This window comes from Mus musculus, chromosome 17, assembly GCF_000001635.26.
Source record: "Mus musculus strain C57BL/6J chromosome 17, GRCm38.p6 C57BL/6J".
In the NCBI taxonomy this organism is placed as follows: domain Eukaryota; kingdom Metazoa; phylum Chordata; class Mammalia; order Rodentia; family Muridae; genus Mus; species Mus musculus.
The window spans coordinates 85,009,488-85,037,396 of record NC_000083.6 but is presented as its reverse complement, the minus strand read 5'-3'; the positions used below and the strand labels follow the sequence as shown (position 1 = coordinate 85,037,396).

The window sequence follows — 27,909 nt, the reverse complement described above, 5'->3', positions numbered from 1 at the left end:
CACACTCACTCAGGTTCCCACTAATGGAGAAGTCTGTGAGGGTGTTCACACTCACTCAGGTTCCCACTAATGGAGATGTCCATGTGGTTGTTCACACTCACCTTTATTTCCTCTTGAACAGCAGGATTTCGGAAATTTAAATCTGGTTGCTCTTTCAAAAACTGGTGAAAATAACATTGCTTTCGTACTTCATCAAAGTGCCAGCTGGAGTTTCCATACACACTCAGCTAGCAGACAGACAGAAGAACACATGGGTTAGTTCATTCATTCCTACACTGGCCTTGTCCACAAACACATGACCTTGGCATCCTGGCCCCACAAGGTGGATGCATAAATCCTTGGAGCTGTCTTTCTAGGGAGAGCGCGAAGTTAACGCCCCAACTTCTACCCTAACACTCCACAACAGTGGTTATAGAGTAGTTATCAAGCAGACACTATTCCTAACAACCACAGTACCAGCTAATGTTCTCAAGTCCAGGACAAGACCAAGTTAGGGAATAGACATTCCTAATGTATGTTCTTGAGACTGCTGCCCAGGCTCAAGACTCCTGAAGCAGATGAGAGAGAGAGAGAGAGAGAGAGAGAGAGAGAGAGAGAGAGAGAGAGAGAGAGAGAGAGAGAAAGAAACTGATAGTCTTCTGAAACAAAAGTCTAGTGACTTGAAGCCCCAGGACCATGGCTGATATCTCCTTCTAGAACAAAGCAAGGGGAGACTGCATGTCAGATTCTCTGGCTTGTCTCTCACCTCTGGTCAGTCTGCCATAGCTCAGCCTTAAACCTGAGAGTTGCTTGGGTTCTCTCTCAGGCCTTTTGTTCATGTCTTGATAAAGAGCAACTAGAAAACTTGGGGAGAAATGTGGCGGTGGTGGGGTTGCTCCACCTAAGCCCTTTTCTTTTTCATGGGAAGGCACTGTCACATAGCATCTGCGTTTCCATGGCCACTGGCCACAGTGAGTATTGGCTTCTATCTTTCACGGAAACTTCACCAGTTCACTGTGTGGGCCACCTGGACTTGACTCAAGATGACATACTGACTTTATGTCTAACCAACAAAAGATCACAGATAAGCAACCGGGAAAGAACTGAGGAAACCAGAAAGAAGCCCATCACAGAAATGGTGCCCAAGGGAGTGAATGTGGGAGATGCTCACCATCATCAACAGCTATGGAATCCTGCATCCATTACCTTCCTACATCCCTCACTTACAGACCACTGGTGCTCACCATCATCAACAGCTACGGAATCCTGCATCCCTTACCTTCCTGCATCCCTCACTTACAGACCACTGGCCACTAGATAAGAGCAAAGTTAGGAAATTAACAGGAGATTTTTATATCCACCCGAATGGCAAATACTGTAGCTTAGCACATCATTCTGCATGGGGGCTTCACATCTATTTAATTCAGGAAAATTTTGCTCCCAAGCCCCAAAGTAGGTTAATAAGCATGCTTATAACATGATTAATGAATAAGCTGAAAACAGTTCAACTGAAGAGTGATTAAGTTAACCATGTAATATCTACCTATTACATATACATACTACACATACATATTACATATATATGTACAATACATATAGTAATATGCAGCAGGAGAGTGTGTGAAGCATGGCTATCCAAAACTACAGGATAGGACTTTCCAAAAATGAGTAATGAAAGCCAGTTATACAAGGGTTAAAAAAAATTAACTATTAATAGCATGCATTATATGAGCGAAGCAAAGCCCTAGGTCCCACGTGATAGAAAGAGACAACTGACTCCCGCCCCTCTACCCCCACATAAATAATAAATTCAATAAAAGTTTAAGTAAAAAAATAAGTAAATAGTCCTCAACTTTCTAACTATAAATTAGCTCATCTAGAACTTCATATACATGGGGTATGAGATTCTTTAGAAAATGTTTTAACTTATTTATTTTATGCACATGGGTGTTTTGTCTACATGTATGTCTGTGCACTCTTCATGTGTCTGGTGTTCACAGAATCTGGAAGAGGGGATCAGGTCCTCTGAGACAGGAGCTATGTATGGTTGTGGGCTGCTATGGGATGCTGAGGCTTGGATCCAGGTACTCTGGAAGAGCAGCCAGTGCTTTGACAGCTGAGCCATCTCTCCAGCTGCAAAAATGGACTAGTAGTTCATTGAACTGCTGAGTAGTATGACATCCTATACACATACAAATATATATGTGTGTATATATATATATATATATATATATATATGTATATGCTAATGTATATGCTAACTTTTTAAGAGTTATTTTTATCTATGTGAATTCATGGTCATATGTATATATGTCATATGTGCATGGGAATGGAAGCTAGAGACAATGTCTGATACCCTAGGGCCAAAGTTACAGGTAGCTGTATGCTACCCAGTGTATATGCCGGGAACTGGCTCCTCTGGAAGAGCAGTCGATGCTCTTAACTGCTGTGCCACCTCTCCAGGTTCTGTGTTAGCTTTTTACATTAAGGAACCAGCCTTGCCTACAAGCGGAAGCTGATGGAAGGACAGGGAAAGTGGAGAGGAAGCAGCTGCCAAGTGCTGTAAACGAGCACTGGTCTGGTTCAAGGTGTGAGCAGTAAGATTTAAAAGCAGACTGTGGGTGGGGCTGGAGAGATGATCCTGAGTTCAAATCCTAGCAACCACAAAGTGGCTCCCAACCATCTGTAATGGGATCTGACGACCTCTTCTGGGTATGTGTCTGAAGACAGCTACAGTGTACTTACCTATAACAATAAAAAAATCTTAAAAAAAAAAAAAAGCAGACCGTGGGGGTGCACTGACTATATTTAGCGCTTAGTCCTTTCACCCACCACTTGCAGAGTGACTTCACTCTACAAGACAGGAACCAAAAGGTGGGGGGGGGGGAATAGACTGGATGAATTCATGAATGTAAGACCCTCAACAGACAGCCTGCACACGGTACGAGTTTACTAATGGCGATTTAACAAGGCGTAGTTTGTTAACAAGGAGATGGTTAGTTAGAGCAAGAAGCCTGCCAAGACCCGCTGCTGACTGCCATGAGCTGGTCCTGCACAGAGCCTGGTGGATGAGCTGTCACGGAGAGGGACGTCACATGGTCATGATGCGTGAGTGTGCTTAGCTGGAAAGCTGCTGTCCTCGGACCAGCAGAGTCACGGTGAGAGGAGGGAGGCTCCAGTGGGGCGAGAGTCTACAATAAACGACTTGGAAGAAGCAGGAAAGATACAGACCTGAGCAGGAGGATTGGAAGAAGCAGGAGAGAAACACACAATCAGGCAGGAGGACTGCTCCCGAGACAGGGCAGCCTTGCCTGCTGAACTGGAGTGTCTAGTGAGTCTGGGTTTCAGGGCCAGCGCATGGCATCTTGCTAGCACCGTCCTTCAGCATCGCTGCGGGGGTTGGTGGGACCCTGGCGGACGTCAAATCAGCAGGTGCTCAAGAGTCTTGTATAGAAATGGAGTGTTTGCGTATAGCTCTCACACGCTGTCTTTCGTGTTTCACATAATCTCTGTATTACTTTTACTACCTAACACAATGTAAGTGCTAAGTTGTAGCATTTTCAGGACTAATGATCAGCTAATGATCTTTAGCTATTTCGGCCCCTTCCTAAATATTTTTCAAGTGTATATATATATGTGTGTGTGTGTGTGTGTGTGTGTGTGTGTGTGTGTGTGTGTGTGTGTGTGTGTGTATGTGTATGTATGTGTGTGTATATATATATATATATATATATATATATATATATATATATATATATAATTTACAGTAGGTTGAACATGCAGATATAGAACCTGTCCCACACAATATTTTACACTAAAAGCTCATTCACTAAATCTAAAACTCGGGTTTAAATACATGTCTTAGGTTCGTATTTGCTAAATCTGGCCACTCGGAAAGAACAGTGTCTGACAGAAGGAGCAAGGAGGAGGAAGGGTGGCTTCTACCATCTCTGAGTAGCGTTTGCTGCTAAGGATGCTGGGGTAGGAAGGAGGCAGCAGGGAGCTGGAGGAGAATGAGACCATGCTGGCACCTGGACTCAGTCAATCTCCCAAGACAAGGTAGTGGGGATGATGACAATAGGGTGTGCCCAGGGGCTCAGGTACCAAAGGTCTGGGGAGAGAAAGTCATGAATGACTGTGTCTGTTTATGACACTGTCCAGCAGGTGTGTCAAAGAGGCAAAGGGCTCTGGAGAGTGCTAAAAGATAGAAAAAAAAGGAATGTTATTTTTCTACCTTTGCCCAGGAGACCTATGCTGGACAAGGTGGGGAGGGAGGGCAGAAGGGAAGGAGACACCAGTGAGAGAGAACCACGTACTAGAATACAGCCGTTCAACAATGATGTCACAAACCTAAAAGCTCTTGGGGCTTTTGTCTATTTCTAACTAACATTGTCTATTTCTAAACTAACTCCTTCGATGCTTTCCAACCTGAAGGGCTTCCCACTTGTCCAGCTCAGTGAGTCTAGAGCTGCCCACTCGCTGTCTGCTCCTCGGGTGTCCTTACCCAGTTGTTGGGAGGGGTGGTTACACCGTTGACATGGGTACAGTTGTGCCAGATGTAGTAATCGGTGTATTTTCCGCTCCGTGTCCTACTCGATTGGAACCAAGGATGTTTGTCACTAGTGTGGTTTGGTATGAAATCAATTATTAATTTTAAACCTAATGAGTGGAAACACATCAAACGTTAGGAACTGATTGCGTTAGAAGAATGCTGGTTAAGTGGGAGACTTTTCTCCTTGTGAATGGGAGGTGTGATGCCCTCTGCTTTCCTAGCCCCACCCCTCGTCCCCTTTACCTTTGTCATGGATGGCAGCAACCAAATTCTCAAAATCTTTCATTGTTCCAAAAATAGGGTCAATTTCTTTGAAATCCTCAACAGCGTATCTGAAGTCTTTCAAAGATGATTTATAAAAGGAAGTGATCCAAAGAGTCTTTATGTTTAAAGCAGTGATATAGTCCAGCTTCTCCTGGATACCTGAAGGGAGAGCCAAGGCCGTGAGCAAACACCTCTTTGTTTTTCAATTTGAAGAATTAAAAATAAAATGTGTGTGTGTGTGTGTGTGTGTGTGTGTGTGTGTAAATAAAGATGTTAGTGGTTTTAGGAAGCAAGCCTACCTCTCACAAATCACTGCTTCAAAGGAACAGCACATTGGACTTTTTCAATGAAAAGAAAATATTTTTCAATACTCAAAAACTTGAATTCACATATCCACTATGAAAAGAGAAAAAGGGATACGGGGTGGAGGCCAGAGAAACAGCAGCTTTAGAGTGCCTTTTATGACCCATGTGTGCTTTTGCATCCTATTCTTCTGCATCACCTAGCATCAGGCTGGCCTTGAACTCATAGACATCCACCTACTTCTGCCTCCCCAAGTGTTGGGATTAGGATTAATGTTTGAAAAGTACCGCCCCTCCCAAGGCAGCTTGCCACATGTGGCTATTGAGCAGTTGCAATGTGTCTCATCTGGGTTGGATGTGCTGGAAGGGAGGGCACATACCAGATTTTTAACACCTGGTACAAAGAGAAAGAATTTAATATGTGTCAATAGTGTCTTATGTTGATCTACTGATACAGAAAAAAAATTTCATTAAACAAAATATATTATTAAAATCAATTATCACCTTGGAAAACAACTAACCTTACACAGTGCTACTATAAAAATATAAAGAGGTTGGAATGGGTTGATACCTGGACTGGAGAAGAGCTGTCTGTGCAAGCTACCTTTTGTTAGCTCTGACCGTCTGGGGCAGAGGAGTTGATGAGCAAAGTTGTGGGCTGGAGTGTCACAGGGTAAGTGGGTCTCAGCATGGGAAATGATTAAGTAACTGAGCAAAGCAGCAAGAGCTATTATCTGGAACAGAGGAATCAGGCAGAACTGTGACGGGGAGGGAGAGGGTGTGTGCCAGAATCTGCCGGGTTCCATGTTCTCTCAGGCTGTCTTTACAGCAGTGGTTCTCATTCACTTATGTAGAACGGCTACACCAGAGATTCTAGGCATGCCGGAGGGACCTATGGAAGTGGGTTTTGTTTGTTTGTTTGTTTGGTTGATTTTTTGAGACAGGGTTTCACTGTATAGCTCTGGCTGTCCTGGAACTCACTTTTAGACTAGGCTGGCCTCAAACTCAGAAATTTGCCTGCCTCTGCCTCCCGCATGCTGAGATTAAAGGCATGTGCCACCACGCCCGGCTTGGAAGTTAAGCCCTATCCGTAGAACCTTGTGGGACGAAAGCTGCTGTGGCTTCTAGGTCATGGTCCTAAATGCAGATTCGAAGCCTCGAGGCAGTATTCTCTGTGTTTCCACTAGCCTACCTAAAGCATGCCACATCTAAGCAAGCAGGACGTCAAGAAGACTGAAGCACAAAGTCGCCTGACCCTGCCAGCACCTCCCTGGCAGAAGTGAAGACATTCTAGAGACACTCTTTGGTTATCAGACTATTGAGACAAAGTCCTTCAGAACTGACATTTTCCTCCAGAATCTCCTGTTGGGAGAAGGAAAAGACTGAAGCCCGTGACAGCCAGGGGAGGCGCTTGTTTCCAGGAAAGAAATTTCTCACAGCTCTGAGCACCTCGTCAGAGCCCCAGGATGACTGGGGCTGGACAGTGATGCATCAACTGGAGATGGCCACGCCTTGGCCAGGACTGCTTTGCTATGCATTTCTTCTGCCTTTTATTCCAGCCTACATTTCACGTCAAGAACTAGGGATTTCTTCCCAACCTGGCCATGTTCAATCAGTCTCTGCTTTTCTCTATCAGGAGGATCTAACTAACTGGCCTGTTGAGAATGGTTGCTGAGCCTGGCTGTTAGGGCTGCTCAGGCTGAGGCTCCGACTAAGAGCTCAAAGGATCTAGGCCCTTAAGCTGTAGCAGGGCAGGCTGCTCATTTGTGTTGTCTTTACAGTTGACTGTAACATTCCTGAGCATCAGCTGGCGACAGAAATATTTCTACTTAAACCAGAAGCAAGCACGGGGCTGAGCATGTAGGGGACCCTGGTGCAGAATGGATGCTCCAGCACAAGGAAGTGAGGAAGGAAGAAGACTGGGGTAGCTGGGGGCGGGGCTGTCGAGGGGCCGGGAAAACACACTACCAAGGGACTGAGTGATCCCAGTCCCACCTTTGGAGAGACAGAAGACAACACTAAAGCCAAAGCTGGGGTGATTTCCTCAGAATAACAGAACCCTTGAGCATAAGGAGCAGAACCTCCTGGAGGACAGGAATTCTGCTCCCCAGTGAAAAAGCAAAAAACGAACACACAGAGCTGTCTAGAAACTGCGTATTTGTGGGAACTTGGAAGACACCTAGGAGTGGGCTAGAGAGGCAGGACCAGGAGGTAGAAGTGTGTCCCTGGTTCTGGGTTGTCAAAATCCAACTTCACCAACACTTGCTGAGTAAGAGAGGCAACAGAAGCTCACAGAGGCCATAACCATCCAAAGTAGCAAGGGACCGTGATTAAGGTGGAAGATAAAGCCTAATCAAGGTGGCAGCTCTGAGTTGTGCCTCTGGGGACAGATAGACAGTGAGGATGGAGGCATTATTTTTTAGAGTGGAAAGGCTGCTGAAATAGGCCGGTGGTAGGCACAGCCCTGGGATCCACATCCACAGCACTGAGAGTGAGGAGAAAAAGTCAGAGAAAGGGAAACAACCGGACAGGGTACAAAAAGAAGCCTTTCATTAAGGAGGTGGGGGTGTGCTCACGCACTGACTCTACCACACCATCTTGGTTTCTTCTTCAAACAAATAATCATTGCAAGAAAAGAATTTCCTTCCTAGTTTATCTCTTCTTACTGCACGCCCTTTAAAAATATTCTCTCTCTCTGTCTCTCTCTCTCTCTCTCTCTCTCTCTGTGTGTGTGTGTGTGTGTGTGTTTAGTCCAGGATGTCCTGGAACTCATTACAAGCAGAGGGATAGCAACCAACTCTATTCTGTCCTAAACCACGGTGACCCAGCCAATCCAGTTTACGCCCACTGTCTAGCAGTTTCAATCTTAACATGACCGATGGAGCATTCAATTATAAGGATAAGAAATTACATATAGGACTTTTAGTTTAATTTTAAAAAATACAAAATTTTGGTTCTATTCTTCTACTACTATGGCTATTGCTGTGGGAAATCCATTATTAGGCAACAACTAACACACTGTTGGTTCTAGCTTGCTCTCCTCTCTCAGGATTGAAACTTGAAGAGTCTTCCCCTTCCGCAGACATCACATTTATATAACACGATGTATTTATTAATAAACTCTCAGCTAGACTACAAGCTGTGCCTGTGCCAGGAGAGCTAGTCTCAGATGAAACACGGAGCTACAAAATTTCAGGATCGACGAGTGAACATGTGCATGGGTTTAGTGGACGAGAGATTCAACAACCCCGTGGCTCTAAAGCCTTCAGCAGATAGCCTTGCATCAAGAGCAAGGCTTGCTGACTTCTGCTGCGTGGGGCTTGAATTAACTCCCAGGAAATGGGTGCCAGCCACCCTGGAATGTGCTTACAACACAAGCCAGGCACAGAATGGGGCCACAAACCACCCTCCACTAGTTGGTCCTGAGCGGCGAACACGCACCTTTCAGGTCTCCATTCCCATCCTTGTCACTGTCCTTAAAAGACCTCGGGTAGATCTGGTATATGGGACCTGCTTGCCACCAGTCAAGGCATTTTGGAGAGATGACGATGATGGCTATGGTGGCTCCAATGAGCAGGAACACGGAAACCACGGTGAGCCAGAAGAGGATCTCTCGGGGCACCCGGTAGCGAGCCTGGCCGGAGAACTGGAAGAGTACTTCCTTGGGCATCCCTGCATAGGGCCGCACCGCCTTTAGGTGAGGCTCCTCTGGAGCAGGGATACTCACGGCGTTGGGCTGTGGGGTGTCCCTGGAGCCTGGGTCTGGGTCCTGCTCCGGAATGTCTTCATTTTGGACAAACCCGTTATTGGTTCGGCATCCCTTCAAACTCATTTGGATGGGGTCTCTCTTGCCTTTGTCCTCATCCATGTCTACCCTGTGTAGCTCTTCCTGGTGCTTTCCAGCAGGGACAGAGGTAGAAAGGTGTCTTGCTGAGCGCTGTGCTTTGTTAATGAGCTTTGAATGGTTTATAAATAATCATGGCTGGACTTTGTCCAGCCAAGGAAGATTGCGTAAAGTTCAATAAAGGGGGTCGGGAGGAGGGGTGTGTGTGTGTGTGTGCAAAAATTATCTTTATACCGGGTGGCTGACTCATCTACAGTAACAGTATGTGAAGGAGGAGACTGCGGAGAAGAGGCAGGGTCCAAACGCTGTAAGATGCTACTTGTGTGAGTACCAACTGCCTACAGTAATGCGATTCACAAAACTACAAAGGATGGTGGGGACCCAGAGAGATGGGCAATGTGAAATGAACGCACAGAAATTATTCCCTGAAAGGGGAAACAAGTCTGATACATACTACAGGATGGATGGGCTTTGGGGACATTATGCTGAGGAAAAAAAAAAAAAAACACATCCAAGACAAATATTGTGTGGTTCCCCTTCGAGAAAGAACCTATAGTCACAGAAGCAGAAAACAGACGGGTGCTTGTGGGTTTCAGAGGAACTGTGGGAAACTGTTGGCCAATGGAATAGAATTCCACCTGGGGATTTTGATGAGTTTTCGAGATGGACAATTGTGGTCCTACAACAACGCAGACCATTTGCCACTGAGCCAATTATTAAAGAAATGGGTAGTGTTAAATCTGTTTTACAATGGTTGAAGCATCATGTTCTTTCTTTAGCTAGGTATAAAAATGATCTTGAACTAATAAGGAGAAACTGGCTGTCCCCTTTTTTTTTTAAAGTGTCTTCCTATAGACCCACGGAGGTGGCTCTGGAGGCAGGCAACATCATTTTATCCCAGGCTGACTCCAGACAGCCCTTGTGTATGACTAAGCTCTGTATGTGTGCTCAAACATTCTTGTAAGCACTTCCAGGAGGTGGGGGAGCAGGATGCTGAGCACTGCAAGTTCATGCGTTGTACTACATGCACACAGTCTTTAATCCTTGCACGTAACAGTTGTTTAATCATTGACAAGTGTAGGACACATTTGCAAGTCCCCAGAAACTTGCTGAAAGGCTGGCCTTAGAGATTCCCCAGGTCTCAAGGAATGAGATGATCAGCCACACTTGGAAGCTTTGATTAGACTTTTTTTTTTAATTAAAAAAATTGTGTGTGTGTGGGTGGGTGGGGGGGATGCGGTGTTGAGAGACGGTTCAGTGGACACTGTCAAGTTGGATGTCTCCTTCCACTTTGCCTGGGTTCTGGGGTCGAACCCAGGTGCAGCACCCGTTGTTTCCTGTTGTCTGGGTGCCCAATACTACAGGGTTTTCTGTAGAGCAACTTAGTGTTCTTGTTTAATGCAGTCATGACATGTCAACCCCCCTCATACCCTGCAATGGTGTTTCTCATCATTAATTATACATGAAACTTTTATAACGAAGCAGTTGTGTGCTGCTGTTTGTTTTGACCAAGTCTCACTATGCATCTCTAGCTAGCTCAGAAGTCACTATAGCAGACAGACATGGCTGGCCTTGAATTCAGAGGTGGCTAATGGAATGAGCTCCTTTTCATGTCTCGATACTGTTATCTGTCAAATAATAAACACACCATAGAAATATCCCTGTTCACCCTCCCCACACTGTGGCTGAGGTTGCACACACTACAGTCCTTGAGCATGTGTGGGAACTGGACTAGTAGCTGGGCTCTGGCCTGGAGGGCACTTTTAACAATAAAACAAATCGTGAGCTCACTGCTTGGCCCACTAGAGTAACACTTTTCAGTTTACTACACCAAGGCAGAGCCACTAAGGGCAAACCACAAGTCGTAGGATATGTCTGCAACAAGCAAGCAACCAAAGCACTTACCTTTAACATGAAACGTTTATGCTGGCAGATCTTACGCAGATGTGCATATCGTGGAACTTCATACTACCCGGTCAGACATTAAATGTCAGCAGAAAACTTGGAAGAGATGGTTTAAATGGACATCTCACACAGAATGGTTTATTATACCACAGAAAAAAATAGCGTTTCTCAATCACATTAACAACACATTCTGCAGATAAGGAAACTTATCTAGACAAATGAAATCTACGAAGTAATTTGGCAATGTGTGCCAAGAGCATTGACATTTTGTGGGGTAATTGAGGCTAGCCATACTATACTTTGAAACAGACACTACACTGACTTGAGACAAAGGGTAGGAATATTTGGTATCATGGTTGTATGTATATATGCATATATGTATATAAAGGAGAGTATAAAGTACAGAGAAGCAGTAATGTTGGACCACTGGCTATTTAGAAAAAATACTGAAGCTATGAAGCTCATCTTATTCCTTAAAACAAACTAACTACTATGTACATCGACTTTAAAAGTTAAAAAAAACAAAACATTTGTTTTAAAAATACACAAAAATAGTCCTAGAATTGAAAAGCTTTCCTAAACACAATGAAAAGTGTAAGTCCTACGGCCTGGAGGGGGCGGGGCAGGTATGTTCTTCTGCTTTAGAAATAAGATGGACGGTCTGGAGAGATGGCTCAGTGGTTCAGAGCACTCCATGTTCTTCCAGAGGTCCTGACTAAGTTTCCAGTCATCATGTGGAGACTCATAACCATCTGTAATGGGATCAGTTGCTCTCTTCTGGTGTGTCTGAAGACAGAGTACTCATGTACATAAAATCATGGTACGTCAATCTTAAAAAATAAATAAAAAGGGCAAAGCACACACAGCTAGAAAACATGTGTTGTAACATCTCTGACATGGGACATGTCAGAGTGTAGACATCTGCTTGACAGATCAACACAGAAAGGTAGACAAAGAAACAAAGGCAATAAGCAGATAATACAGGGAAAAATGATAAGTGGTTAAATTTTTCACTCAAAATATTCAATCCTCTGGGACTGGAGTTACAGCTGGTTGTAAGCCTTCATGTGGGTACCGGGAATACAACCCTGGACCACTAGAAGAGCATGTGGTGGTGGTGTGTGTGTTTGTAGACAGGTTTTCTGTGTGGAGCCTTGCCTATTCAGGAACTCACTCTGTTGACCAGGCTGGCCTTGAGCCCATAGATCTGTCAGCCTCTGCCTCCCAAGTGCGGGGACTAAAGGTGTGTTCCAGTTGAGTAAAGCAGTGTTTGAATTGCACTATGTGTCGGGCAATTCTTGCGTACATGTGCATCCCAGAGTGTACTGGAGGTCAGAGGACAACCCGTGGAAATCATTTCTCTCCTACCAGGTGGGTCCCAGGGGTCCAAAACGACCATCAGGATTAGGAACAAGCATCTTTACCTGCCATCCATCTTGTTGAGACTCAAGTTTTTGACAAATTGCATACAAAAAGAGGCATTACATGGCACCCACAACTTTACGGTTGTGTGAGCCTTGATAGCCTTAGTCAATCATGAGTGTCCCCCACCCCCCTGCTGCCAAAGGAATTCCTTTTCAAAAGTTATTTTATGTAACCAACTCGTCAGCCTTTGGGTGGTGGCTTGAGTTACCTCTTCCATTCTGAAGCAGCTAATTCTAACCAACTCTAATTCTCTTATTTTTTAATCTGGGCACACTTAACCCCAGCTAAGGGTGTAAACACTCCAGTGCTGTCAGAAAGCACAAAGCCAAGCAGGTTAAATGTGCAGAAATAAATCCACCACACCAAAGTTTGCTTTTCTGAGTAACTTCAGAACTGAATTACCCAGAGATCCAAACCTCCAGGAAACCTTTCAATGGTTTTTTTTTTCCCTAAAAGAGATGGGCAGGTGGCACCCTCACAGTTTGCTCCAAAGTCCCTAAAGCAGCAGCAGTAACCTTGGTACAGACACCAAATGTGCGGCTGCTTTCTCTAGCCAGACTTCCTTGTACTTCTGATCTTGAGAATTCCACCTCTGAGAAAGGGGTGTTGATGCTGGGGGTTCCGTGGTTGCCCATTCCCTAACTGTAAGACACACTGGCTAATCTGTGGGGTTGTGACGCCAGTACGAGGAGTGTGGGTGTGCTGGGTGCGTGCCCAGCACGTGGAAAGCCCTGGGTGTGACCCTGATGCAGTAATGAACTCGAGGAAGGTCTTCCAGATGATGTATTAGCTCAAAGAACCTTTTCAGGCCGCTTGCAGGTGCACCTACCAGCAACTAACTTGCCAGAGGGAGCAAAACTCTATTTCCTGCATTCCTCAATACAGGTCTCGGAAGTAACTTGTATTACTGAAGAACAGATTTGTTTCCATGTACAAACCTCGTATCTCCTCTCACGAGAGTCCTGGGAATGATTAAAGAAACAAAACAAACAAAAAACCCAAGCCAGCCTCAAGATGTGCCCCACCAGTCTGAATGGTACGCGGGCGGGCGGGCGGGGTGGGGGTGAGCAGCAGAATGGTGGTGACAGACTAAAGCTCTTACCTCTGGAGTCCCTGGAATAAAACCACAGTGCTACCAAGGAGCCAAAGGCATTTATTGCGTGAACATGGAAAGGCAAGGTTTGCACAGCACGGTGGGAGCGTGCCTCCGCCTCCGCTGACAGGCTAGAAGATTAAAGCTCAGAGCAGAACAGATCCTGCACTGGTGGAATGCTCGACTCGTTTTTTTTTTTTTTCTTTCAAGTTTACAAAAACAAAACAAAACTTTTGTTCTTCTATGTACTTCCGGGCTCTTGGTAGGTCGGTCGGCCTCTGCTTTGTCACCAGAGTTCTCAGCTGGGTTTACAAATAGACGTGCTCAAGTCTGCCATCTGGTGGAAACGATAGATATTGAGACCATTTTTGCTTTAAGTGACTATGTTGGGGAGGGGGGAGGGGGATAGTTCATTCAGAACAGCACTAAGAAACACGAAAGGAATGAATGAATTTAAGAAGGTACCCGTTTAAAGGAAGCTGAAGCTGTGGTGGGGAATTGTGAACACTTCTGTAACTAGAGAGATGCAGCATCTCCCTGAGAGGGAGGGAGCTCATCCCTATGCATTCTACGCATTGAAAACCACACCAACCAGGGAACTACTGCCCACACTACCCACAGCTCACCCTGAGGAGGACGCACACTCTACTTTTTCTTGGGGTAAAAGTCAAACGAGGGGCACAGACAAGAGTATACTAAAGCTGATACTCAAGATGACATGATACCATTACAGTAGAGTGACATGGAATGACTAAAACACAACCAAAGCAACAGTCAATATAAACAAAGGGACAAGGCTGGCTTCTGCCAACGGCTGGAACCAGGGGATGCAGGAAGAGTTATAGGAAGATGCCGTATTCTATTCTGATCCTTACATGCAGCTGAGTTAAATGTCTGAGCCTGTCTTTACTAAGAAGGACAGCAGTCATAAAGGAAAAATTGCATCTACTTACTCATAATAGGAAAACATTGTCACTGTATGCAATTGAAGGTTGGTAAAACTGTTGAAGAAAATGATAACATTCTAAAACTTTTGCATATAAATGACTCCTTAAAGTTCATTAAGTTTAACACGTAAGATCTTTGCAGTCTATGTAAACTACTTTAAAACCTTCAGAGAAAAACCAAAAAGCATCACTCAGTTCGAGTTTGAATAGAACTTCAGGGTCTGCTCAGCACTGAGCCTCTGAGCTCTCTCAAGTGCTGCCTCCATCAGGGCTCAAAGTGCTTCCTCCGCACCAGGGAAAGCTTTCCAGCAGAAGGAAAACCAGTGTGCCGTAGGGTCTAGAGGATGCTGCAACACTCTGCTTCTCTTAGGAACTCAGTTGTTCCTAATGGAACATGTAGCTGCCCTTAGCCCTGCCTCTCAGCAAGCAGCTTGCACCGACAAGCCCTAAGCAGCACCAGTGAGGTGGAGGTAATGATTCAGCACTGTGGTAAGGCTAAGGTTAACTGCCTAAATGTAAAGAAAACGAACATTAATATATCATATAGGAGCCGGCCGTGGTGGTACACGCCTTTAATCCCAGCACTTGGGAGGCAGAGGCAGGTGGATTTCTGAGTTCGAGGCCAGCCTGGTCTACAAAGTGAGTTCCGGGACAGCCAGGGCTACACAGAGAAACGCTGTCTCGAAAAACCAAAAAACAAACAAACAAACAAACTATATAGGCAAATTTTAATAAAAGATACACTTGGATAAATGAGATTAAAAGTTCATATATTATATAATCGTATAATTGAGACTTAAAACACTTAATACCATTTGCTATTCACTCATCAAACTGGCAATATGCAGAATGAGAAAGCGGGGAAAAACGGGCACTCTTGTATACTACACTGGAAGACAACTCAGAACCATCTAATTGATTTTGTTTCTGTACTTTGTTTTCATTCAAGTACTTCTGCTGTACTTAGTCTGCGCGGCACCGCCGCAGGCTGTACACATCATACTTCAATGCTGAGACTGCACGCACTCTCTTGTTGTGTATCATAAAGAAAAATGACAATTCGACCATGGAACGAGGCTTTACTAAAATTCACTTCATATATTCTAAGTGGTTTCTAAGGCTTAGACTTTCACTTATTTACTAAATCAGTTCAGAAATAATTTTAAACGGCACTTGACCGTAGTCTAAACAGTATACAGCACTCAGTGACGGGCTGAAATAGGAACAAGACTGACTAAGCGGGCACAGCGCCACTACACTAGGACAATTTTACTAAAAGCAGTGACAATGCTACTGACAGGTGATGCTTCAAAGTTCAGAGACTGCAGAATACTTACAAAGCAGTTTGTCATAGCCATTTAATGACATGTTTCTTTCAGCTCCCCAGCCCTAGATGTGTTTGGAAAAGCGCAGCATTCAGAACTGCTTCAGCCCAGCCCTTCCTCCTTTCTATCAAGCTACTCAAAGTCTGAATAGGGACAGAGTATGCTACACGGTTATTCTTCCTTGGTACCATGTGCCTTAAATTAGGAAAAGTCTAGAGACAGTCAGCTGACGTTAGGATGGAATACTTTTAAGGGGTAGGAATTCAATATATTAAATGGGACTTAAAAAAATAAAAGATAAATAAAAAGTAAAAATACGAAACCATGATAAATATGCAAACTTTGAATAATTATTAAGACTGAGTTTTCCTGTATTGCTGAACCTGCGTAAGGAAAAGGGTCCATGTGGCAGACGGACTTGAGTGAGCAGTACAATGAATTATAGTTCAAAAGTTCACAATGGAGGGGCTGGCAAGATGGCTCAGCAGGTCAAAGAGCTTGCCGTTAAGACTGACTACGTGAGTTTGATCCCTGGGACACACATGGTAAAATGAGAGCCTACTGTTGGCATGCAGCCCCCCGCCCCCTACACACACATAGCATATACACCGAAGAAAAGTCATTACCATAAGGAGTTACCCACTTTAGAGTCCAGAATGGACCTATTAAGAGAGTACAGCTTAATTCCACTTTCACTAAAAAGAACCAAACTCAAATAAAATGAAGACAGGGCATGCTGTCTAGAAAGGGGCGCCTGAGGCTACAGTAACCAACATTGTGGTCTTTGTAAGAGTTTACACAAAAGGCAACAGATTATAGGTAGGTCATAGAAATGGACCACATGCAATTGGGTCATCAGTATTTGACCAGAGGCATGGTGTCTATACAATAGCTCTGTGAAAAAAAAATTATTAATACTATGGATTTTAAAAAATTGAGGGATGTACATGGAGAGAAATAAAGAAAAAGAAAAAAACCGCTAAAAATGGCAAGAGTAGGGTATCTTCCTGTCAGGTTTCTTCTGCAATCTAAGAGGGCTCTCCCACTTTCCCACTGTGGCATCCAAGACTCATCAGAGAACTAGTGATGCATGGAGAGACTGGGCAATTCGAGCCTTGTCAACAGTGAGTATAGCCACTCCCATCACAGACTGTATCTCTGAAAGCTAGAGAGATAAAAGTAAGCAAGAGGAAAAAAACAAAAAAACAAAAGAAAACCAAAAAACCCAAAACAGAAAAAACTACTCAGAGCTGGGCAGTCAACAACTCCCAGCTCTCTTGAGGCTGAGCTAAAACTGTAACGAGATTGAGGCCAGGCTGGGCTACAAAGTTGAGTTCAAACACACAAAGTAAAACCATGCTTCAAAAACAGAAAGCCAACCAAATGATTAAAAACACTTAAGCCAGGCGTGGTGACTCGGGAGGCAGAGACAGGCGGATTTCTGAGTTCGAGGCCAGCCTGGTCTACAGAGTGAGTTCCAGGACAGCCAGGGCTACACAGAGAAACCCTGTCTCGAAAAACAAAACAAAACAAACAAACAAAAAAACCCCAACACTTAAACATTAGGGATTACATGTGGGTGATTCCATAAAGGAAAAGGTTAAATAGTGAGAGGCCCAATATGCAAAGTTAGCAGGAGATGAAAAACGGACTGGGAGAGTGTGAGCACACAGGACAGTATTAGCAACCATGTTCTCAGTAGAGTTAACCATGGTATTAGCAACCATGTTAAAAGGCAAATGGAAGAGATGGACTCAAAAGATCAATGGTGTGAAGGATGTGAGAACTGACTTCAGAGAAGTCAATACACTTCTCACTGGCAAAACACAAGGGCAATATTGACAACCGTCGAGGAAGGGAGGGATGGAGACACTCTGGCCCGTGGTACCCATCTGTGCATCTCTAGCATAATGCTTGGCACCACCAACTCAGTGATGCAAACACTTAAGGACCTAGTCATCTTATTTCTAGTATTTGACTGGGCAAAGCACTAAATACTATGCCACAGTCACAAAACTAGGCAGTGTGCCTGTTTTTTGGTGTGACTTAATCATTCATATTCACTTTCCAGAAGAGGGGGATATAGAAGAAATGGGAGCAGGTTAAGTTTAAGCCTAAGTAAGGCCAGGAAACACAATTTCCTCCCCATAATACCCAAACAAAACAAAACAAAACATGGTTGGTGGATCTGTGGGGAAGGAGATCGGTTCGTGTTTGAAACAGTCTCAACTATGTAGCTCAAGCTGGACTCAAAGCTCTAACTCTCTTTGGTTCCACCTGCTGAATACCAGTGTGAGCCTGCTGCCAAGTCCAGCAGTGACAGCTTTTAATCTTCACTTTCAAGACTCCCACTTCTCTTTTCCCACCTTTCATGTAAAGTGGATCACAATACCAGGCAACACTGCCCACAATGTAGGCAAGAGCTTTTCCCTGCTGTCATTTCTTGTGAGTAACCATGTAGGTTCATCAGCCTGTCATAACTTGGGATGCCAACTGACTTCCTAATTTCTATCTTCTAAAAGTTAACAGTTCCTTATTCTCCTTTAATCCCAACTTTCAGGAGGCAGAAGTCAAGTTCCCGAGCTGAAGGCCAGCCAGGGCTCCGTCCTGAGACTCAAATAGGAAAAAGCAGAAGTGCTCTGGAGTTGAGAATGGCACCTAGGCACCCTTTAGTCTGGGTGCTGTCACACACTGGGGAGAGCCGAGTTTTATTTCTATGTCACAGTGACATGACTCATCAAAGGGGGAGGGACAAACCCGGAGCCTAGGCTGAAGGAGTAACTAAGCGGTTCTTTCTGGTTACATTGAGGAAAAACCCAGTTCAACTCCCAGCAGAACAAAAGCAAAAAAAAAAAAAAAAAAAAAAAAAAAAAAAAAAAAAAAAATCAAAGCACTTACCCAGTCTTGCTTTTGGGCTCAAAGAAAAACTCCCAGAGTTGAATGGGGGGGCAGGATGGGACAGGACAGGACAGGACAGGACAGGACAGGACAGGACGGGGACAGAAGCATTTAACTTGTAATACTAACCATCTCTACACACTGGACCACTTCTCACAATGGATTTTCTGCACACCTAGAGATCACCTACTTTGTGTAAAAACTACAATGTAGTTTCCACTGAACACTGTTTAGCTGCCTCCACCAAAACCTTATCAGATAACCTTCTCTTTAACTAGCATAGCTTCAAATTACAGCATGGCAGCTTATGCCTGTAATCTCAAAATACTTCAGAGGCTGAGGCAAAAAGATTACAGGTTTGAAGTCAGCCTGGGCTATCCTGAGACACCTTGTCTCAAAACCCAAACGAGAACCATGTAAGACAAAGACAACAAAACAAGCATTACTTATAGTAAGAATTATGCATTTTCCACCCAACGACCACTACAGTGGCACGCCTGTAATCCCACCATGGAGCATGGGCGGGAGGTGAAGGGGGACACCCTAAATCTGAGGTCAATCTAGGTACACAGCAAAATCACCTCAGAACAGAACAACTTCTACTCTAAGTGTGTGGCGGAATGGTCAGTCCCGCGCTAAGGCACCATTATTGGAGCTGTGGACTGAACTAGCTGGCCACTTCTCATGAGATCACCGTGGTTAGTGTGAAAGAATGACTGTCCAGGAGACATCTCCTCCACAATACACGACGTGAGCGTGTCACTTAAGAACAACTGGCAGTCTTTGTTGCCAATGATAAATTTCATCTTTCAAAAGAAAACTAAAAATTCTTAAAAATCTCTTGATAGCTTCCCAACTGATTTTAAAAATCAGTTTGATCAACAAATAAAATTTAACCATTACCTAATACAAATGTCAGCACTGAAAGAAATTATGCAATTCAGTGACTAGTATTCTCCAAATGACCAACATGCATAGGTAGAAATCTGATCAAAATGAAAGACAAACCCAAAGGCTCCACACGAACAGCTCGCAGTCTTCTCACAGCAAAGGCTTTAAACTTAACATCTTCCTCCCTCACCAGGTCTGTGTGAGGCCGACTTCAGCAAACAGGTCACCAAGTGGTGGCGTGCAAAACAAATGTGGCATTCAAAACAAAACAAAACAAAACAAAAGCAGCCCCTGCTGGAAAGTGAAATCGGTGCCATGTTTTGTGTTTGTTATTGTTGTTTATACTTAAGAAATTATTTTTCATAAACTAGTGTGTTATTTCTGCTAGTGTGGTGTTTTAAAGTTACAGACAAAAATACCTGCTTTAAATTCCTATACAGATAGCAATATAATCCACAAAAGCAAAAAGTTCTTTGGGATATTTAAAATTTAAAATTAAAAATGGGTCCTGAGTTCAAATTTTACAAGAAACTGGACAGCAAAGGTCACCGGAGCAAAGAAACATTAACCGTGGGTTTCTCTTTCTAGGTTATAAACACAGTATTGCCACTTCAACGTCCACTAACCACTCAAGAGGCGTTTTTCTCAACAGGAGGTTTTAGAGCGGCGGAGAGGTTAACTAGTCGTGTCCTATGTGGTCCGGCTGACCCAGCCTCTTTTAGAGCTAGAATTCATCTATGATCGTACCAATGTTTCCACAAGTATGCCAATGATACATGTTTCAACCACAACCAATGTTGCGTCTTTATTCTTGAAAATCACACCAAAGAGTAATATGTCACACCGTTTTCAAATCGATTCTTTATTCAGGTAACAAGTCGGTTCTGCTCACCGCATTGTAGGAGACATCAGAAGACCATCCCGGACAGGGACTATCAGTACAGTCTCACCAGGGGACAGGTTAACAGTGACCCAGTGGCATTCTTCATTCCCCATCTTTTAACAACCCCCAACCCCCAGTGAAGGGACAAGTAGCTTTACCACCATCATGTGAAGCACTGTAACTTACAAGACTAAAATCTAGAGAATAAATAAAATATATTGTGGCAGTAATTCCTTTTAGAGCAAAAATCAGGTGCACAAGAAATCAAGTGATCAGGAAAGCTGTCTGCATTCAAATGTGTGGCTCCCCAGAAACAGCCTCAGCAAAATGATACAGAAAATACCATAAATTCCATTTCACATGGGACCAGATAATGACTCCTGTTTTAACTACACAAAAGGGCATCACAACCTGCTGAAAAACAATTAAAACATGGGAAAATGTTTACAGAGCATCCACAACATGTGAACCATGTACAAATGGATACATTCATTACTTCTCCAAACTCCAGTAACTTCTTTTTGATAAATATTTTACTCTTCATGTTCAGCACTAAATTCAATACATGCAAAACTTAAAAAATTCAAAGTTATTGTAAAAATAGAACTAAATAATTTAAGTACCTATGTGACAGCCACTCTGTACCGTGCCCAATGTTATAAAATGAAAGGTTATTGAACCCATGAAAATATCTCTGTATTTCCTTAGATCTAAAATAGATAATTTAAAATGTATTTATACTATTTTGATGTGATATTCTGAGCTTTTAAAATAACATAAACAGTTAAAAATTATATCAAATTACATAAAACTTGTATCTTAAAAGCTGAAAAAATTAAAACTATAGAAACCCACATGTAAAACAAAAAGATCACAATTTACATTATAAAGGAAAAATCTCATCAATTAAAATAATTCAAAGCCAGTAAGATGACAAAGCAAATTATAAATAGCCATAAATTAATTCATTTGGTTTTCCAAGCTCTTCTAGGAGAGCTGAAGGACGCAGCAGACATGCTCAGTGTTTAAGGGTTTATACTATTGCCGGACACCGGATCTTGAAGCAAGGCAGTGTTACAATGTCAACATTATTGGAGAACCCAATTTGGTAATACAAGTAAATTGGAAAAAATTAAATAGCAATTAATAATAAATACATATCCTATAGTAAATTGCTCACATGAAACTCCAGGCCACAGAACTAACAAGGCTTCCTCCCGCCTTAGTGAGCTGGGAAGCTCGGACCTTTCTCAGTCCTTACTCTTACGTGCGTCTGTGCTGTGTTTTGTGTTGCTTTAAAAACCCCAAACAAACCCATAACGCACCTTCAGAGGATAGCTAGCTATTCCCACGCACCCCAGGCACATTTGTTCATTTGTAGGCCATTTTGTTTTTCTAGGGCCAAAAATTCAATACAGTTGTAACCAGATGCCTGAGGTTGGCAAAAAATACTGTAGAGTCCAGGCAATGCTAAGAGTGGTAAGTACGGGGAACACAAATGGGAGGCAATGGTGGGAAATGCTAATGGTTTCTGCTCATATCACAAAACAGTGTGAATTCACAAGAATATTTCCCCTTGTATTGAAGAAAATGTGATTAAAAGTTTCCCCCAATTTTCAGAATCAAAAGCATTTTAGAAGGTTATAAGGCTACCAATGAGTCTTCTAGATCGCCAGCGCCCTACAGGAAGAGAAAGGAAGAACAGGGTTATTACACCAGTACCACCTCCAGGGTGGCTGCATTTCACAAGAGAACACATCAGGTGAACAATTTCCCTTCCTTCCTTCCTTCCTTCCATTTGAAATAAAGCATCTGAACAGAGCGATGTGTGCACTCTATAATGTGTGACACGTGTATAACATACAAACTGGAATTTTTCTTCTCCCATCCCTTCCCACCCAATGGCCTTCTTTTCCCAAAAACACTTAAAAATATCCTGGTTTGGAAAAAATGTATCAAAATAAATAATCAGCTACAATGTCTGAAGATCCCAAACTTTTAAATTATGGTACATTATGCAACTGGAAACATGAATATAAAAATATAAGCACAAGTTAATGTATAGACAAAAAAACAAAAAAGCTTAAAATATCTGGGTATTTACAGCATCCTCCACTAAAAATATCAATTTTTACCAAAGCCAAAACACAAAACCTATTTTAAAGTAGCTTAGGATTCTTATACGTGTTACCACCCGATGAATACTTATAACCAATGCTCATGGGAGAATTTCCTTAAATAGTTCCATGTGCCAAGCAGTCTAAAGATGAGTGTTCCGCACCACAGAAAAGCAGCAGAACTACATTATTTTTGAGTAAGCAAGACTTTAATATATACTTTTAATTAAAATGTTTTCTCTTTTGTTGATAAAAAACAGCTGAGCCAAAGTGTGCCAAATTTACCAGGACATAAATGACCTTTATTGAGTTTTCCAGTGCCCCAAAGCTGACTGTGAAATAAGTGGAAACTGAGAGAGTACAAATGCGCAGGCGAGGCCACAGCACAGGCTTTATTTACTACACGCATCGTTCCAGTCTAAGCACGCGGGAGACATACATTGTGATGTGTAAATAGGCTATACAGAATATACAAATGAAAGCTGTAGGAAAAGTACAGAGTTCTTTAAAAATTTTCATAAAGAATACAGAGAAAGGAAAGATAACCACACATCTCAATAAATTCTAAAAATAAAACTACAGAAATGTAAAATATAAACAAATTAAAACAGACAGATTATCAACTCTAAAAGAAAGTTATAGGCCAGCTCTAGCCATCCTTGGAAGAACTAAAACAGTAAGTAGACACAAATGGATTACAAAGCTGACTATGCAAAGGTATGAGGATGGAAAATAAGCAGTGTCAATTCTACACAACAATTCTACACAACAAGGTTTCTTCTCACAATGTATAGTTGTCTTTCCAACCAGTAATCTCTAACCCTAACTACTAAGAATTAAACTACTGAGTTTAATAACGACAACCTGTTTTCTGCATACAATGTGAAATGACATATAAGTTCATTAAATTCAAAGTACTATAAATAGTCAATCTTAAACTATCATAAAGGTGTATGCAAAGGCCTTTAAAAAAACCAAGACTATAGGAATATAAGAAAACTAGTTTTTCAAGATTCAAATAACAAAATGGTTATATAAAAGCACACAGTATACTTCCTAAGTAAAAACTGTCAAATCAAGATCACAAAGATATTACTCAAAAAAGGTCATATATTTTCAGCACTCCTCTTTGTCCCTGCATCTTCATTACGGCTGTCTAGGCCAGCAGGACCACCCTCAGTGTCTCTCTCCTGCATTGCCACTGGGTTTCCACCATCACTGTTCGAAGAAGCAGCTGCAGCCGCTGGGTCAGCCGGGCTCTCTTCTCCCTCTACTTTAGCTAGCCTGTAACTAGTCAGCATCTCCTCCAGCAGCTGTCGGTAGTTTCCCCTATGGTTAACTCTCATTTGCCTGAGAGCTTCCACCAATTTCCCCTGTGATCCACCTTCCTCTGCTTCATCGGAGGCCTTTTTTTAAGATTCAAGACCCCAGTGTCAGTAGACAAACTAGGATATCACATGGATTTCACAACACATCACACAAAGCACTATTTTTTTTCTACCACAAGCAGCATAGTTAATAGAACATTTTCATTAAATATCAGTTCTTACCTGTGCAGATTAATAAAAAATTTCTTATAGTAACATCAAATTATTTTTTAGCCAATTACCACAAACCAGTTTATGACTTATTCCAATTACCATCTGGGATTTAATCTAAAATTTACTTTGCTTTTAAAATTCAACATGAACACAAACATTTCCTAAAATAATTTACTTTAAAAAACTTGTTGGCCCAAACAAAAACAAAAACAAACAAACAAGAAAAGCTGGGCAGTGGTGGCGCACGCCTTTGATCCCGGCACTTGGGAGGCAGAGGCAGAGGCAGAGGCAGAGGCAGATGGATTTCTGAGTTCGAGGCCAGCCTGGTCTACAAATGAGTTCCAGGACAGCCAGGGCTACACAGAGAAACCCTGTCTCGAAAAAACAAACAAACAAACAAACAAACAAACCCAAAAAACTTGCTGGCTAAAGTGATCTAGTGTTTTAAAGCGAGGCAAAGGGTAGAATGTTGAGCAGTGATCACAGTGTTAGTTACTTCATCTCTAACTGGTAGGAGAAAAGATACAAATGTAAAACTACGAAAACTTAGACTGGATTCTTTTGGAGATTTAAAAACTTTTGAAAATAAAATTATTTTTGCCTTAAGATACAATATTTAACAAAATCATCTCTAGATAAATACAATATTTTAAATACTAAATACTAGAAAGTCCATGGGTTTCTAAAATGACATCTACTTAAGCTTGTTAGCAGAGAAAGCTCTCACAATGCATACTGATGAATTAAACTGACAAACTGAACTCCAGACAGTCTTCCACAGGTGCTCCTTCACACGTACCCATCACACAGCCTTACACACAAATCCCTGCACCATGCAGCCCATTTTAACACATGGGCGCCCTTTCTGTGCTTCTTGTCAGATCACCTACGCTGTACCTAGTATATATAATAAGGACCTCCACCTTGCAGGCCTCCCAGCCTTTCTAACTAGGACACACATTTTCACCTACTTATCCATATCCTGCATAACTCTCAGGAGGGGAAACCAAGGACTGTGCTAGGAACTTTACAGGGTCATTTCATCTTTACAGGCACCCTCTTGAGTAATACTGTAACAAGAGCTCTGTCCTTTGTGTTAATGAGGAGCAGAGTTCAGAAATATGCCCACCTGTCACCAACATCAATCTGAATGTGCCATTGAATGCATTATGGTACATGAGTAGTTTTGCATGAGAAATTTCTAATGGATTTAGACACTTATTTACAGTGATGTTTAAGAGGCTGGAGAGAGAGCTCAGCAGTTAAAAGAGAAATGGCTGTTAAGCCAAAGAACCAGGGTTCAATTCCTAGGATCAACATAGTGGCTTACAACTATCTGAAGCTCCAGTCCCAAGCCTCCACGGATACCAGGTATGCATGTGATACAAAGGCACATATGCAAAACACCCATGATTTAAATTTTTATATGTATGTATGTATGTATCCATTTATATGTGTATGTGCATATAAAAAATATATATATAATGTTTAAAATGTTTACAGGAATCTGGAGGGATGGCTTTGCAGTTGAGAGTAACTGCTATTCCTGAAGAGGACTGGGGTTAAGTTTCTAGCACCCACAAGGCAGCTCACAACCATCTGTAGCTCTAGCTTCAGAGGCTCCAGCTTTCTTCTTGCCTTCAGACACTACATCTACATGGTGCACCTACTACACAAGCAGGCAAAATGTTATATACACAAAACAAGACTAAATACATTCTTGTAAAACTCTTATTCTATGCAAAAATCTCAAGACAGGATGAGACAAAAATGAATTTCCCTTAATGTCTATGTCATCTAGACTAACATAGTTTAATAAACAAACATTTTACTACAAGAACACATCCTTGGCACTGCAGAGAGTTCAGTGAGTGAAAGCATTAGCTGTTCAAGCTTGAGGACCTGAATTCAGACCCCAGTACCACAAAGCAGGGTATGGCCATGGCCCTGCCTAAGCCCAATGCTGCCTGTGATAGGCAGTCAGGAGAGAGCTGGGGTTTGCTGCCTGCCAGCATGGTGCTGACTCCTTAAGACAACCTGTTTCTAAGGAATAGAGCTGGAGTGACACAGCAGGATGCCTGACAGATGCCTCTGTGAGTACACACCAGAACATGCTCACCCACCCCATATGAACATCCTTTTCATAATAAAAATAAGAAGGTAAGTAAGTAAACCAGGTAAGGTGCAAACTGGGCAACAAAATCGAAGCCCCTTAAAAGATTAACTAGCAGGCTGCTGAGATGGCTCACTGTTAGGGAAGGGCACCTGCTACAGAGCCTGTCACCCTGAACTTCAATCCCCAGAACCTCAATACAAGCACAAGCCTATAATACCTAGGCACCTGGGAGATGGAAGGTGAAGACAGGAGAATGGCTAGTCGCTTACAGACCATCTAGGCCGGCACACACAGCTAAGAAACAGAGACCTGTCTCAAACATGGAAGGCAAGAACAATCTGAGGTTGTCCTTTGACCTCCACACCCCTATCTCTTTCCTCCCCCTGCCCCCTCTCTGTCTCTCTGTCTCTCTGTCTGTCTGTCTGTCTCTCTCTCTCTCTCTCACACGCACGAGGAGGCGGGGAGGGAGGACACGGAATCCCTGACCAGCCAGTCTAGTCAGACTGATGAGCTTCAGGTTCAATGGAAGACTTAAAAGATAAGGGTGGAGAGCACTCGATCAAAGTTACCAACATCCGTGGACCTACAGTGTGTACACATATGCATACATAACTGCACAGACCTGCACAGACCTACACAAATAAGTAAAACCTCACATAACAATATACACAAAATACAAATACAGACTTGTATCTCAATCAGCAGTCTTCTGCCTCACCTGTAACAGCTGAACTCTCTCTTCAGCCCAGCAACCTTTTTGTTGTTGTAGATGCGTGCAAGTCAGAGAGGTCAGCTTCTTGTGTCACTGCTCACATGATGTCACTTTGAGAAAGGACTGTCACCTGCATCTGAGGCTGACGGCTAGACTAGGCTGGCTGGCCAGTGAGCCCCACTCATCTCCAGCTCCCCAGTGCTAAGATTAAAAGCACACATCACTCTACCTGGGTTTTTAGAAGGATATTGTGGATTGTGTGGCAATCACTTTGCTACCAATTATCTCATTATTTTAGAGTCTTCTCCCCCCCCCCCGTCCCGCCCCTCCCTCCCCCCCCTCTCTGTTCGTGCATGTAGATAGAGTCAATTCTAGTGTCTTCCTCACTCACTCTGCCCTGTAGCTGTGAATCTTTCTGTAAACGTGGAGCCCACTGACTGGCTAGTTAGTACATTCCAGGGATCCTCGGGTCCCATCTCCACCCTATTTTTATGTATTTCCCATAGATCAAACTTAGGTGCTCAGGTCTGTGTGGTAAACACTATGAATTAAGCCATCCATCCAAATTCACCCTTTCAGGTTAAAGAAATGTAGACGATCAGAAATAATGAAGACTTTGTCCTACTCAAGGGGCTTTGTATCTGCCAGCCAGCTGCATACATCTCTCCAGTAAGCAGAGCTTTGGTACTGACTGCTGTGGGTACTGACGCTATACTCAAAATAAATCAGACTAAGCCCAATCTCGCAACCAGCATGTTAGCAGAAGGGAGGGTATCACTGTAGAGCCAGGTACTTTAAGAAGGGGTACTTTACACGTTATAAGGAAGAATCCTTTAGGCAATTATTCTTGCGGAGTAGGGGGACTCTGGCTCCTTTGAGAAACTGATAAAAACCAGAGACATATTTATTAATAAAGAATGTATACATATGCAAACACTTTCAAGACTTTCTGGGGATCTGCAAACCCCTGACTAATGATCCCTATCAGAGTCTTTCACAGATTTTTGTGTTTTGGTCAGGAACTTAATCAATATTGTTTGCATTAGTAAGAGTGAACAGGCTCTAAAATATAAAATTAAAAGAACAATGTTAGCAAACAACTTAAGAGACCTTTT

At 42.9% G+C, this 27,909-nt stretch overlaps 2 protein-coding genes across 13 annotated transcripts in view; both read right to left on the bottom strand.

Annotated features, from left to right (window-relative positions):
• Positions 1–9,050, bottom strand: part of Slc3a1 (solute carrier family 3, member 1) — a 35,895-nt gene extending 26,845 nt beyond the window's left edge. Inside the window, exons 1-4 of the mRNA NM_009205.2 lie at positions 8,539–9,050; positions 4,775–4,954; positions 4,484–4,638; positions 102–227 (exon numbers count right to left, since the gene is read on the bottom strand). Of these exons, the coding sequence (NP_033231.2) occupies positions 102–227; positions 4,484–4,638; positions 4,775–4,954; positions 8,539–8,965 (888 nt within the window). The 5' untranslated portion in view covers positions 8,966–9,050. The remainder of the gene's footprint in view (positions 1–101; positions 228–4,483; positions 4,639–4,774; positions 4,955–8,538) is intronic.
• Positions 9,051–13,404: 4,354 nt separating this feature from the next.
• The window catches only part of Ppm1b (protein phosphatase 1B, magnesium dependent, beta isoform), a 67,252-nt gene continuing 52,747 nt past the window's right edge, over positions 13,405–27,909 (bottom strand). For 4 of the 12 annotated variants that reach the window (NM_001159497.1, XM_030249594.1, XM_006523862.4 and 1 more), the window contains one exon: positions 13,405–13,701. In NM_001159497.1, the coding sequence (NP_001152969.1) occupies positions 13,663–13,701 (39 nt within the window). In that variant the 3' untranslated portion in view covers positions 13,405–13,662. Of the gene's footprint in view, positions 13,702–14,317; positions 14,366–20,268; positions 21,989–22,620; positions 23,832–27,909 lie in introns of those variants that run through there. The other 8 variants (XM_011246321.3, XM_011246322.3, XM_006523860.4 and 5 more) reach the window with 5 other exon arrangements.